The 14,456-nt window shown below is 40.1% G+C and overlaps 1 protein-coding gene across 1 annotated transcript in view; it reads left to right on the top strand.

The window, feature by feature from the left end:
• ATP9B (ATPase phospholipid transporting 9B (putative)) overlaps positions 1 to 3,964 on the top strand; it is a 1,157,977-nt gene extending 1,154,013 nt beyond the window's left edge. Inside the window, exon 30 of the mRNA XM_029590836.1 lies at positions 2,155 to 3,964. Coding sequence (XP_029446696.1) covers positions 2,155 to 2,291 — 137 coding nt within the window. The 3' untranslated portion in view covers positions 2,292 to 3,964. The remainder of the gene's footprint in view (positions 1 to 2,154) is intronic.
• Positions 3,965 to 14,456: the final 10,492 nt, after the last annotated feature.

The raw sequence follows: 14,456 nt of genomic DNA, 5'->3' as shown, positions 1-14,456 counted from the left end.
GAATTATTAAGAAGAGAATGGAAGATAAAATGGAGGATGTCATAATGCCTCTGTTTTTGCTCCATGGTGAGACCGCACCTTGAATACTTTGTGCTGTTCTGGTCACTGCATCTCAAAAAGGATATTGATTTTTTTTTTTCGCATTTTAAAAAGGATATTGATTATTTTTTTAAAAGTTTAAAAAAAATTTTTAATTATTTGTTTTTTAAATTTTAAAAAGGATATTGATTTATTTTTTTTTATTATTTTAAATAAAATAAATAAAACTATTATTTATTTCGTTCAATGTTACTTTTTTCACTCCATTGTTCATTGTAAACTGGCATGATGTGATACCCTCACGAATGCCGGTATAGAAAAAACTAAAATAAATAAAATTAAAAAAATATTGCTGCACTGGAGAAAGTGCAGAGAAGGCAACCAAAATAAGGGGCATAGAACAGCTGCCCTATGAAGAAAGGCTAAAGAAGTTAGGGCTGTTCAGTTTGGAGAAGAGATGACTGAGGGGGGGATATGATAGAAGTCTACAAAATCATGAAAGGACTTGAACAGGTTAATGTAAATCTGTTATTTACTCTCTCAGATAATAGAAGGACCGGGGGCACTCCATGAAGTTAGCAAGTAGCTCATTTAAAAAAAAAGTCAAAAGAAAATTCTTTTTCACTCAGCGCATAGTTAAGCTCTGGAATTCAATGCCAGGGGATGTGGTTACAGCAGTTAGCGTAACTGGGTTTAAAAAATGTTTGGATATGCTCCTAAAGGATAAATCCATAAACTGCTATGACTGTTATTAATTGGCAATAGTAGCTTGTGATTTAATGTTTGGGTACTTGTCAGGTACTTGTGACCTGGATTGGCCACTGTTGGAAACAGGATGCTGGGCTCGATGGACCCTTGGTCTGACCCAGTAAAGTATATCTTATGTTCTTATGTAAGATGTGCTGAGAATGAAATGTTCAGCTTTAAAATAACCAAAATTAGGACACCTGCTTCAATATTTGGATATTTTCTAACAACAACAAAAATTATTGGCTAGCTTTAATGATTTCCTGATGTTTTGGGTTACTTTTGTTAACTTGCAGTGATAGAACAGAGTAGATAATGTCCTTGTCATTGCCATATGGTTTGCTGACTAACACATAAGAAAAGGAGGTTCTGACAAATCCTATTATAAATTCAGACCATTAGCGCATAAATAGAGGGATATTTCTTCTACTGGAGAGAGATTTAGGTGTCTGATGAGAGAATAGTTTTTGTGGATGTGAGGAGGATTTTCCACTGGTGGCCATGTCTCCTTTTCAGCATATAGCTCTTCATCCGCATTCATTTCCTTTTCACCTCTATTTGAGAAGACTGAGTCCAGTCCAATGATCTTATCAAATATACACATTACATTGACCCATTTGTATTTATCTAGTAGCCTTAGGTTATGTTGAGTTAAGCTTATTTTTGATCTTTATCGCTTAGTCTGTAACTTTTAAACAGACGCACATGTGTATGCGTTTTTCGTCCCACACCCAGGGACACAGCCATTTTATAACATGTGCGTATATGCGCACATGTTATAAAATAGCCTGACTACGTGCACGTATGTGCAATTTAATGTGGACATGCGCCTATGCATGCAAATGCCGCTTCTACTGCATAAGAGGGGGGGATTTTAAAAGACATGCATGCCAACCGCATTACCAGTTTTCCTAGTTCGCCCAGGTAAGGAATAGAACTTCCAAACCTCACCTAGTTTTATTGCCTCTCTTTTCCCCTGTTAGCCCTGACTCTTAAAACCCTGCCGATCTGCCTATTTACCTTTATTTTATTACTTACACGTCGTCCAGAGCAGAAGTAAAGTTATGCGGCAGGGGCCCCAAGCATAAACCTGTGTGCATAGGTATTTATGTGCAAATTTCTGTGTGAAATTCAGAAACACCCATGCCCTGCCTAGACCACGCCCTGCCCCTTTTGGTAGAACTTTTAATTTGTGTGCAGAGCGGAAGATACGCGCGTACACGGGCGGCTTTTAAAATCCGCAGGGCACGCACCAGCCCAACTTGTGCACACATCTCCTGGTTTTGGCCTGCGCCGGGCTTTTAAAATTCACCTTTTATCTTCTATTTTGCTAACTCTTAATTCTGTTTTGTTTCTCTCTTTCTGCAGATGTTGCCTTTATCATGACTGTGACCTTCCTGTGGAAAGTATCAGCCATCACTGTCGTAAGCTGTCTTCCACTTTACATTATCAAGTACTTGAAGCGCAAATTTTCTCCTCCAAGTTATTCCAAGCTTACCTCATAGAAGTAGTTGTAAGCCTACGGTTTTCTACACATGTTAACTTGAGCTGGGATACGCTCGGGTTACACCTTGCCCTGCTTCAGTGACTGCAGTTTTGTGATGGGCTTTTAGCAGAAAAGTTCAAAATGTGAAGTGGAATTAAAGCCGAGCACAAAAGAGGACACTCCTGATTTGTGGGGTGATTCTGTTACTTTTGAGAGTCACCACATTAACAACCAATACAATTTTCTTTGTCACCTTAATATTTTTTACTTTCCCCATCATTATATGATTGTATATTAAACCTAATTTTATTTTATTGATTGTAAGCACTTTTAGTACTTAATGCCATCAGAAAGGAATTATTCCTGCTGCACTATTTGTTTGCAAATCAGCTCTGAAATGTATTGAATATGCTGTAATTGTTCATTACTAAATTCCAGCAAAATCATTCCTTAACACCATACTATAAAAGCACTCATATCTTTACACAATATAAGAAAAGTCTAGAAGCTGTACATGCTCTAGTGTGTATGTGCTGCTTGCTTGTATGTATAACTCTGCAACAGAGCATTGATAAATATGCACTATTTAAATTGATGTACACCTGTGGACTTTGATGTCAACATAGCACAGTATTACTGTAGGAGCTGTTGTCCTCTTTCCTGTACTCTGTTTATGCCTCCAGTACATATTTACAAACGTGCGGTCTCTTAACATTGACAGCAGTTCCTCAAATGCACATTGAAGCCAAGTTGCACAAAACCTATAATTCTTCTGTGCATAATTCCATCGCAGCTAATAATTTGTATAGGACTTCAAAGATAATATGTTTAACCTTCCTGTCCATTTTCTAATTGTAAAACTGCATTCCAGTGGTTCCTGGTGCATTTCTATATATAAAGGCGTCTAGTAAACTTCACACTAGCTGAAATGTTTAAATTGCCTTGTAATCTGTTTACTTAGGTTACTCAGGTAAAAGAAAATGATAAACCCTTTATTCGTGTAATGGCAGAAAAATCCTTCATCTTCCATTAGTAGATTTTTTTTTCTGAACTAAACCCTGGACCTCTGTTGAGTACAGCTTTTGCAATCTTTACTATCTGTATATGTGCCCTATAATGAGATGCAGCTTGAAAGGTCCTGTCCCAGATTTATGTACTGTATTGTGATACAGGATATTTTTTTGGTTTTCTTATTCACCGTGCTATATTTCAATTAATGCATTGAACAAATTATTTGACAAAGAATATTGTCAACTAAGGGAGGCAGGAAATAATCTTACATACTTGCATATTAATTTTTTAAAAGTTATATTGATTATCTTTTTCTTTAATCAAGGACAATTTAGGAGTTATTTTATGCATGATGCCAGGACTCTTGACCTTCCAGTCCATCTGTACTTATTTTGAAAGTGTGACTGTTTCTCTAGCCATCAGACTTCCATTTTTGATAGTGTGTTGTCATACACAAATCCCACTCTAGTGCCTGAGAATATACCCTTGGAACCATTATTATTCTCTGTGTATGAAGTTTATTCATAGACTAATGTCCTTAAACAGATTTTTGTGGAACCCTTTGGACTGCCTTCCCATTTATTTTTTTTTCTTCAATATGCTTATATCTGCTTTTTATTTAATAAAAACATTTATTTCTTGGTTATTAAAGCAATAAAACCTGATTTCTACCAAATGGTATTATGCCTGATTTGTGTGTTCTACTTGAAAAGTAATTTTATCATGAATATTCATAGTCTAGAATCTAGCTTGTGAGAGTACGGAAACAAAAACTGTGGTGGTTTCCCACAAGATGTCACTGTTTGCTTGCTAAGTTCTTTTAGAAACATTCAGTCATTCTATGTGAAGTTACCAGACTGTCATCTGAAGTGGTAATTTCAGTTTGTCTGGGGGTTTTTTTTTTCTTTGCTTTGATTTTTATTTCAATGCAGAATTAAATGCTACTACAACATTGCTCCATGGAGATGTTAAACAATTGAATAAATTAAAATTTGAATTGGTAAGGAGCATTGTGAAAAAAATATGATCAAGGACTCATTAATCTGACATTCCACCTTTAGTGTGTGTGTGTGTGTGTGCTGAAATTCAGGGGATAACTGTGTTATGTAGACAAAAAATGAATAGTAGTTTGTTGTCTTTGTTGGAAATAAAGGTCAACAAACACAAAAATATAAGGTGCTACCGTTTTATTGAACTATGTATCAAGGTGGGAGCCTTGGGACCTTTCAGGTCCAGTGGGTTTAGGATTGTAGCTGTTCTATGCTGGGGTGCCGACCAAGCTATAATCTGGCAAAGTGTGCCCTAAATTCTAATTTTCTGCTCCTTTGTCCCCTGCTCCCATGGCACTGGGCAAGGTGCCTGGTGATATCACTGCTGACCCTTTCTTCCCACTGGGGATCACTGGTGTGCGCATGTTATAAAATCGGCACAACCATGTGTGCCCGCTTGGTAGCACGTACACATGGACGTGCATGGCAGCTATTAAAATCTACCCCATAGTGTCCAGACAGATGAATTCAGAACCAGTGGGTTATGCACCACTACCAGCAGATGGAGACGGAGCTAACTAACGTCACAGTATATGTACTCCTTCAGTGATAGCTTGCCAGTATTCTCCATCTCAGCAGATGGTGGATGTGCATCTCCCTACTGGGAATTGCTTCAAGTTTTAGAAGGAGACAGAAGGACATTTAATTTGCCTTGCACGCCTGCAATGATACCAAATGGTCCCTCCCCCAGTTGAGAATTCCTGAGGTGATTTCCATGGTACCTCAGATGATTGCCTTGGTCCAGTAGCTGGTTTTTCAACTGGCGTGGACTTAGCTGTTGAAACAGCTGAAAGGCAGCAGGTGCAGGAAGCCGAGCACAGTAGTGATGGTATATGCCCTCTCCAGGATGGGCTGAGCTCAGGTAAAGCTTAGAAAAAATATATATATAGATTAGAAGAGGAGGATTTATTTTAGGGCTTCCTCCTTCGGTCTCGTTCGTTCCCGTTCTCAAAGGAAGTTAAGGAACTTGGGTAGCCTGGCGGGTTGAGCTAGGCCCCGCTCTTAGGCTTTTCTCTGTGCGCTGAGTGGTAGGCCATGGTGGCCGTTTTCGCATGTTTTCCTGTGCGATAGGCTGCCCTCTTCAGGCCCATCGGTTGGTGCAAGTGCATCTGACTGTGAGTCCAAATTGTGCACCCAGCTTTTGGACACTTAGTTGGACATCTGCTTGGGTGTCCAGTTGGTAACAGCGTCTGTTTTCGACACGAGCTTGCCTGTATGCACAATCTGGGCTAAAGTACTCACCTTTTGGGAGCTGATCAGGCACAGGGTTGTGTGCTTAAATTTTGGAATGCCCAACTTTGGGAGGCCTAAGAACATAAGAAATTGTCATACTGGGTCAGACCAGGGGTCCATCAAGCCCAGCATCCTGTTTCCAACAGTGGCCAATCCAGGCTAGAAGTACCTGGCAAGTACCTAAAAACGTAAGTATATCCCATGCTACTGATACTAGTAATAGCAGTGGCTATTTTCTAAGTCAACTTGATTAATAGCAGGTAATAGACTTCTCCAAAAACTTATCTAAACCTTTTTTAAACCCAGCTACACTAACTGCGCTAATCACATCCCCTGGCAACAAATTCCAGAGTTTGATTGTGCGTTGAGTGAAAAAGAATTTTCTCCGATTGGTTTTAAATGTGCTACTTGCTGACTTCATGTAGTCTTTCTAAACCTAAACTTTCTAAATTCTAAACCTCTCATGATTTTAAACCTAAACTTTCTAAATTCTAAACCTCTCATGATTTTAAAGACCTCTATCATATCCCCCCTCAGCCATCTCTTCTCCAAGCTAACTGGCAAGTTAGATGTAAAACAGCAGTTAGATAGGCCAAGAGAAACTTTGAAGAAATGCTTCCAGTGAGGCATAAATTAATAATACAAACTATTTTCAAGGACATTTGAAGCAAAAAGCATGTGAGGAAGTAAATTGGACTGCCTCTGTACCGAGCTGTGGCGTGAATGCACCTTGAGTATTGTGTGCAATTCTGATCTTCCCATCTCAAGAAAGATATAGCAAAATTAGTAAAGGTACAGAAGTGGGTGACAATAATGATAAAGAGAATGAAACATCTTTACTATGATGATAGGCTACACAGGCTAAGGCTCTTCAACTTGGAAAATTGATGGCCAAGGGAACATCATAGAAGTTTATAAAATCATGAGTAGGGAAACCGGGTAAATAAAGGACAGTTATTCACCTTTTCAAATAATAGCAAAACAAGGGGGGACAGTCTATGAAACAACCAACAGATTCAAAACTGAACATAGCAAGTACTTTTGAACTCAGCGCACTACCAAGCCACAGAATCTGTTGCCAGAGAGCATGATCAAGGCAACTAGCATAGCAGAGTTCAAAAGAGGTTTGGACAAGTTCCTGGAGGAGAAATCCATAACACATTATTAGTCAGGTAGACTTAAGAAAGCTATTGCTATATATCCCTGAGAGTGGGTAAAAGGAATTAAATCTGCCAGGTACTTGTGACTTGGGTTGACCACTGTTAGAGACAGGATGCAAGGTTGATGGACCTTGGTCTGACCCAGCATGCAATTCTTATGTTTTCCCTGAAGTGAGGAAATGAAAAGCAAGTACATGTAGACGAAAGATATGCAGCACAAAGAGGCAGGCCAACTCAGATGCAGACAGTAGGCTAGGAAGTGGAGTGAAATGGACCATCTTGAAAAAGTTATCCATCAGTACTCATATAGTGGTGTGGCCATTAGAGAGAGGAAGGTCACTGATAAAGTCGATGGCCAAATGGGTTCAGGGTTCCTCGGGGGCTGGCAATGGCTATAACAGCCCCCAAGGGTGAGCCCGAGAGCTATTATGCATCACATATGTGAGAGAGAATTCCATGTAATGTTTCAAATCTTGCTTCACTTGAGGCTATCAATAGTGGTGAGTGATCAGCTCTAGGATCCCAAGGTGTCCTGCCAGATGGGAATCATAAGCCCATTTGAGTACTTTTTCCCTGAGATATCTAAGGACTGCAGTTTTCCCAGGTGGTACAGTTATGGCAGCAGTGGTCACAATCCTTGCTAGGTTTAGTTTGTACTGAGGTGCTTCCAGGGCCTCCATGATCTTAAAAGATCATGATAGAGCATCAGTTCGTTGATTCTTTTCCGCAGAGTGGTAGTGTAGCGTAGTTGAAGCAAGTGAAGAACAACAACCACTGAGCCTGTCGAAGATTCAGCCATTGAGCCTGTGGCAGGTATTCCGGGTTTTTGTGATCCATATAAAGGTGATCAGGTATCTGGCTCCTTCTAATAGGTGGCGCCATGTCTCTAATGCCAGCTTAACGTCCAGGAATTCACGATCACCAATCGTATAGTTTTTTTCCTCTACTGCAGTGAACTTTCAGGAGAAGTAAGTGGATGGCAAGGGAGTCCCATGGTCATCATGTTGAGTGAGGATAGTCTCTAGCACAATGACAGAGGCATCTACCTCTAAGACAAAAGTTTTGAATGATCTGGACCTAAGTCAAAGTTTCTGGAGGAATTCTTATGAGACAGATGAAGGCCTGGATGACTTCTTCCAGCCAATGCCTGGTGGTGTCAGTTCCCTTTTTCGTGAAAGCAGTGAGAGGAGCCACCAGTAAAGATTACCAAGGTATAAATTGCATGTAGTATGCAAAGCCCAAGGAGCTTTATAGGGCCTTAAGTCCCAACAGCTGGGGCCAGTTCACAATGGCCTTCCGCTTTTCAGGATCTATGCAGAACCTGTGCCAGGAAATGATGTAACCCAGAAATGGCAATTACTGTTGTTCAAAAAGGCTTTTTTCTAGCTTGGTGTACAGATGGTGCTCTTGAAGTCTCTGCAAAACCTGCTTTACGTGATGATGATGGTGCTGTGCCATGGACTGGGAGAAGATGAGAATATCATCTAAACACACTACCACGTACGAGTATAGAAGGCCCCAGAAAATCTAATTGACCATGTATTGGAAGACAGCAAGGGCATTACATAGGCTGAATGGCATCACCAAATATTGATAGTGGCCATCTCTGGTGTTAAAGGCCGTCTTCCATTCATCGCCTTCTTGGATCCATATGAGATTGTAGGTCCCATGGAGATCAAGTTTGGTAAAGATTTTCACTCCTTGGAGATGATCAAACAATTCCGTGATAAGTAGCAGAGGATAACGATTCTTCTGCATTATCACATTGAGGCCCCTGTAATCGCTGCATGGCCTAAGGAAGCCATCCTTTTTCCCCCACAAAGTAAAAGCCTGTTCCTGCCAGAGAAGATGAAGGCCATATGAAGCCTCTCTCCAAATTTTCTTGGATATACTTAGACATGGCTTGTGTCTCAGGTTATGACAAAGGGTAGACCCAACTCTAGGGGGTACCTTTCCTGGTAGAAGATCTATTAGTTAATCATAAGAGCAATGTCATGGCCTATTGCTTACTGAAGACATCGAGAAGGCAGCATACTGGGGTGGTAAGCCTGGTAGGGTAGGAGCTTGAGCTATGGTGACTGATGGAAAGACTTGAGCAAGGCAGTTTTGCATACAGGAAGAGCTCCAACCAGCAATTTGCAGCGTGTTCCTGTCTGACAGGTTGATGAAGGCTACGCGCGTATCTTATAAAATCCAGCGTACTTTTGTTCGCGCCTGGTGAGCGAACAAAAGTACGCACTCGCGTATTTTTTAAAAATCTGCCCCTGTGTGTGAGAGTGAGTGAGTGGAGAAACTGTATGTGGGAGAGTGTATGTTGTGAGAGACAGAGTACGAGAGCATGTGTGTATGTGAGAGAGAGAGTGTATGAGAGATCTGTGTGTGTGAGAGCGGGTGTGTTTGTATGAGACAGCATGTGAGAGCGAGAGCCTGTGTGTGTATGAGTGAGACAGCATGCAAAAGAGAGAGACAGTATGTATGTATGTATGAGAGAGACAGCATGTGAAACAGAACCGTGTGTGTGAGACAGCATGTGAGAGTGAGAGCTTGTGTATGTGATTGAGAATGAGAGCCTGAGTGTGAGTTTGAGTTTGAGGGAGGAAGGGAAGAAGACAGATGGAAAGAGAATGGGGAAAAATAGAGACCCCATAAAAGGAATTGGGAAAAGACCAAGAAAGGGAACATGGGGGGAAAAAACCTGGGACTAACCGATTAGAAAACTAAATATCAGACTCAAAGGTTCAAAAATATTTTTTTTGGACTTTTTAGTGATTGGCATATGTTATCTTTGGGAATGTGCATTACATATTTGTATTTTGTTCTTTTGGGCTTTCCATTTTATTTTTTAAAGCATGTTTCTGTTTCTAATATGTAGTCCCTTATCCTGTATTAGGTAAGGGTCTGTCTGTGTTCTGCATGTGTAACTGAGGTGCAGCATTTCTGCTGGCATGTAGTTTTTCTGTAGGGCTTTGTAGCAGTACGGCTTGTTCTTTTTAACCCCAGTAGGTGGTGTATTAGTGTTCTAGGGCATGGTAAAATATTTGCATTGCTGCTGTGTCATAGATAAGGCTGCTGCTGTTTGAGTCCTGAGATAGTGCTGGTATGGTATGGCAAGGTTCTAGCTGTGATTTTTTTTTGTTTGTTTGTTTTGCAAGGTTTGTATTCTCAAAGGGTTTAGCAGTGAAGGGTTTGCAGTTACTGAGATGTGTGTGTGTGTGTGTGTGTGTGTGTGGAAGAGGAGAACTGAGTGTGCATTTGAATCTGGGGAGAGTGAATGAAAGGCATGAGAATGAGTGTGTGTGTGTGTTTGTGAGAATGAGCATGTATGTGTGAGAGTATGAAAGTGAATATGCAAGTGTGTTAGTGTGTATGTATATGTGTGTATGTAAGAACATTTGTGTGCATGTTGCTATCAATGTTTCCTTTAAGGACTGGGTTGCTGTGAGTATAAAACTGATAGGCTTTTTGCATCAAAGAAAGTAGTGCTCACATGGTAATGAAACAAAAAATGTTTGCACACAGCAACCCAATCCATAGAGGCAATATTGCTTGTGAGTGCCTGTATGTTTGTGTGTGTGTGTATCAGAGAGAGTGCATGAGACTGAACATATGTGAGAATGTGTTTGTAAGAGAGAAAATGAATGTGTATGTTAGTGTGTGTTTGTGTGTGAGTGTATATGAGAGACAGAGGATAAATTGTGCACCCTCCCTCTTCCCCATTAATCCATGACAATCTAAAATGAATGGAAATCAAAAGTTCTCAGCCATGGAGTCCTGGAATATTTTTTACCTCTATTTGTTTGAATTATTGGACTTTATTTGATATGTCTGCTGTTTTGAAATATTTTATTGATGTTTAGGAAATGTGTACAATTTTTAATATGAGTTAATTATTGGATGCTATTCTTTTCATCAGCTCTTTTGAAATATTTATGAACCGTATTGAAATATAGTTTTACTATTAAGATGTTTTAAATTTCTTGGCCTTATTGTTGTTTTGTGAGGAATGGTGATGTTTCTGTTTTTTCTATTCTTTCACTTTATAAAGAGTCTGGCTTGTGGTTTCCACCTCTACGTTTCTATTTATATTTTATAGTCTCTATATTTGGTGAGAATCTGTCTGTTCTACATGAAGGACATGAGTTGGAACTTAAAACCTGAGGATTACATTAATCCAAGACGACTTGTAAACCATGTTGGTTTACAAGTCGTCTTGTAAACCAACATGACAATCTTGTATCTGATGTGCGATACGACAGGTAGCCAGTGTAGTGATTGAAGAACTGGCATATAATCAAATCTATTGTAATAAATGCTTGGGAAGCCAGTAAAATATCCCTTCCATAAGTTTCAGGCAAGGGACAGTATGCTCTGAACTTCTCTTATTCCCTAATAATGCAATCACCCTTATGAGGCCCACATTGGTTTACTCAAGTTGGGAGATCCATCTAATGCTATGGACAGGCTCACACAATCCAATAATAATTCTGAATTTTACATGCAGGAAAAAAAAATCTATTACAACTATTTGACATGTATCTACATTATAATAATCAGCAAATTTCCAAGTTACAGCTACTTTATTCCTCAGAACCAGATAGACTACTTAAAAATCATTTATTGGAGCTGGGAAGTGTAGATAATCATCATTAGCTCTTTCTTTCAGAAAGGTAAACACTAAAAGTCATGTTCCACAGGGCAAAATCATTGTACAATCATTTCTGTATGGCTCTTCCATCCATGTATCTCAGACAAGCTATTACAATGGGATGAGATCTCTATGGAGCTTGGACATGCTTATTTGAATCAAAAAGTGGTTTCAACTCTATATAGGATATTAGGGATGTGAATCGTTTTTGAACGATTAAAATTATACGTCGCCCGTATGACATTAGTGAGGGCAAAAGGTAGCGCCGTCGCCATTTTGAAGATTGGCAATACGGCCCGCATGCAGGAGGTCGCTCCCGGACCCCCGCTGGACTTTTGGCAAGTCTTGTGGGGGTCAGGAGGCCCCCCCAAGCTGGCCAAAAGTCCCTGGGGGTCCAGCGGGGGTCCGGGGGCGATCTCCTGGACGCGTGACGTTGGGAACCAGGAACCAAAATGGCACTGGCGCTACCTTTGCCCTGTCACATGATAAGGGCAAAGGGCCACCGCCGCCATTTCTCTCAATGCAGTCGTGGCCAGAGAGAGGGAGATCGCGTCGGGACCCCCCCCACTGGACCCAGGTAATTTAAAACATTTGGGGGGGGTTCGGGAGGATTCGGGGTGGGTTTTAGGGTTTTTTGGTGTGCCGGTTTTCCCACCCTCCCCCGATTTACGATTTTTTTAACGATTTTTTTTTTTTAATTCTTTATTTATCATTTTCATTTCAAATTTACAAAAGAAAAATATTTAAACAAAACAGAATGTTAATAAAGTATATATCCTGTGTTTACAGAAAAGGAAAAATTATAATAAGTATAGTAAATACAATTATAATAAATAAAATTGTATTTAAACTTTACCAAAAGGACTTCAATTAAATTCCCATAAGTACTGATTTCAACATAGTACTGGAATAATGAAATAGTTACTCTCAATAGTAATATATTTCTAAAGAGAAAAGGGAGGCTGAGTTAAGGAACTAGGAATAACGGAGGTATGATAATGTAATTAAACACCTATCTATATAAATCAACTGTTCATTTCTATACCCTATAAACTTAAAACATGGCTCTTCCGACAAGCCTACCCTGATTAAGTACACCGACTTCTGCAAGTATCTTGCCTACGCCTTGTATATTCCTGTAAATAGTCCGTTGCAGTTTTTATTTATTGCTTTAATTCCTCCACCTCCTGCTCTTTGTATACTCCTCCTTGTTCGCCCTCCCTGTTCATTGTAATTTCTACCTTTAAAGTTACATTGTAAACCGGTATGATGTATGCATACTAATACCGGTATATAAAAGTTTTTAAATAAATAAAATAAATAATAAATAAATACCCATCATAGCTACTCACTTATCTGTATAACACTTGTAGGGGATGATTCTGCTATTGGTGCCTCAATTATTGGTATATTAGATTGCTGTGCTTCTACAAATTGTTGTAATTGATCAATTTGATGAAATATATATGTTTGGTCTCCTTTCTTTAACTCACATCTACATGGAAATCGTAGTAAAAATCCAAATCCCAAAGAGACAATCTGTTGACGTAAGGCTAAAAATTCCTTACGTCTGTTTCTGGTAACAGGAGCCAAGTCAGGGTATAATTTGACCGTCTGGCCATGGAAGCTTGTTGGAAATCTTGAGAAATATTTTTTCATAACACTACTCACATCTTGAGTCGAAACAAAAGATACAGTTAGTGTATTCCTATTAACTACATCTAATGTAGAGTCTTCTAAGAAGTTAGTTAAATTTTCAGGGACTTGGGATTTTTGTGAAAGAAAATAGCACGTATTTATTTGTGGAATTGCTTCCTCCGCAAAGAATAATTTTTCTTTTAGAAATCTTTTTAAAGATATATAAGGTATCTCACCCAGTACCTGTGGAAAATTTATTATTCGTACATTGAGGTGCCGCATCTTATTTTCCAAGAATTCCAATCGTCTCGCACTGGCCATATGGTCCTTTATTAAACATACATTTACTTGTTGTAACGATTTTATACTTTTCTCATTCTCACTTAATCTACGGATTGTCTCGTTATTTTGGGTCTGAACTGACAATAATTTCCCTTGAAAATCTGTAGTTACATTGTCCATTTTTTTTTCCATACGGGCCATAGCACTGCTTAAACTATTAACAGCATGCAATATCCTTTCAAGTGTTACCTGGCCAGACTCTGATGTTGTTTGTAATAGATTTTCCTCATTCGGGACTAATGGCCCCCCTTGGTCTTGCTCCTGTTCCAGGATTTGCAGGCCAATTCCATTGTCCTCATTACGCTGAGCTGGAGGTGGGCGGCTATCTGGCTGAGGGAAGCTTCTTCCTGGGGGGTGCACGACTCTCCGTTTCGCGCACCTCCAACGGAAGTCCTCAGCTCCTCGATTCTCCAGTTGAGTCAAAAACCTTGTTGATTTCCAGCTGAGTTAGAGCAGATGATGGGGGGTACCGAGGGGAAGACCCGAATCTTGCCCTTCCTTTTTGCCGGCATCACAGATCTTAATTTTGACTATTAATGTCCTTACTCTCGATGAGTTATAAAGGAATGCCTTCGTTTAAAAGGTAAAAAAAAGGTATAGAACTCCTCGAACTAAGTCGAACAAAGTCGCGCGCGGCTTGGCGACGCGCCGGCGGCGGTGATGCGCCGCAGGAGAGCGCCTTTTCAGCTGTTCCTTGGCGCCTCCCTCTGACGTCAGGCCGGCCGTCGCTGAGGGAACTTAGCAGGTAATTCAAGCAGTCTCTGCAATTTACAAATGTTCTCACCGCAGCCTTCACTCAGAACGCCAGGAGAGCGCCTTTTCCAGCTGTTCCTTGGGCGCGCTCCCCTCTGGACGTCAGGCCGGCGTCGCTGAGGAAACTTAGCAGGTAATTCAGCAGTCTCTGCAATTTAGAATGTTCTCACCGCAGCCTCCTTAACGATTTAAAAAAAAAAAAAAAAACACACGACCGATAAGATTTCCCTCCCCCCCCCCCAGCCAAAATCGATCGTTAAGACGATCGATCACATGATTCACACCCCCTATAGGATATTACTAGGATACTAATCCCAGATAAGATGGGAATAATTTTGATAGGCACAAGCTTC

Source organism: Rhinatrema bivittatum, chromosome 2, assembly GCF_901001135.1.
Source record: "Rhinatrema bivittatum chromosome 2, aRhiBiv1.1, whole genome shotgun sequence".
Lineage (NCBI taxonomy): Eukaryota > Metazoa > Chordata > Amphibia > Gymnophiona > Rhinatrematidae > Rhinatrema > Rhinatrema bivittatum.
The sequence above is the reverse complement of the archived record's forward strand: the minus strand, read 5'-3'. Positions and strand labels throughout refer to the sequence as shown.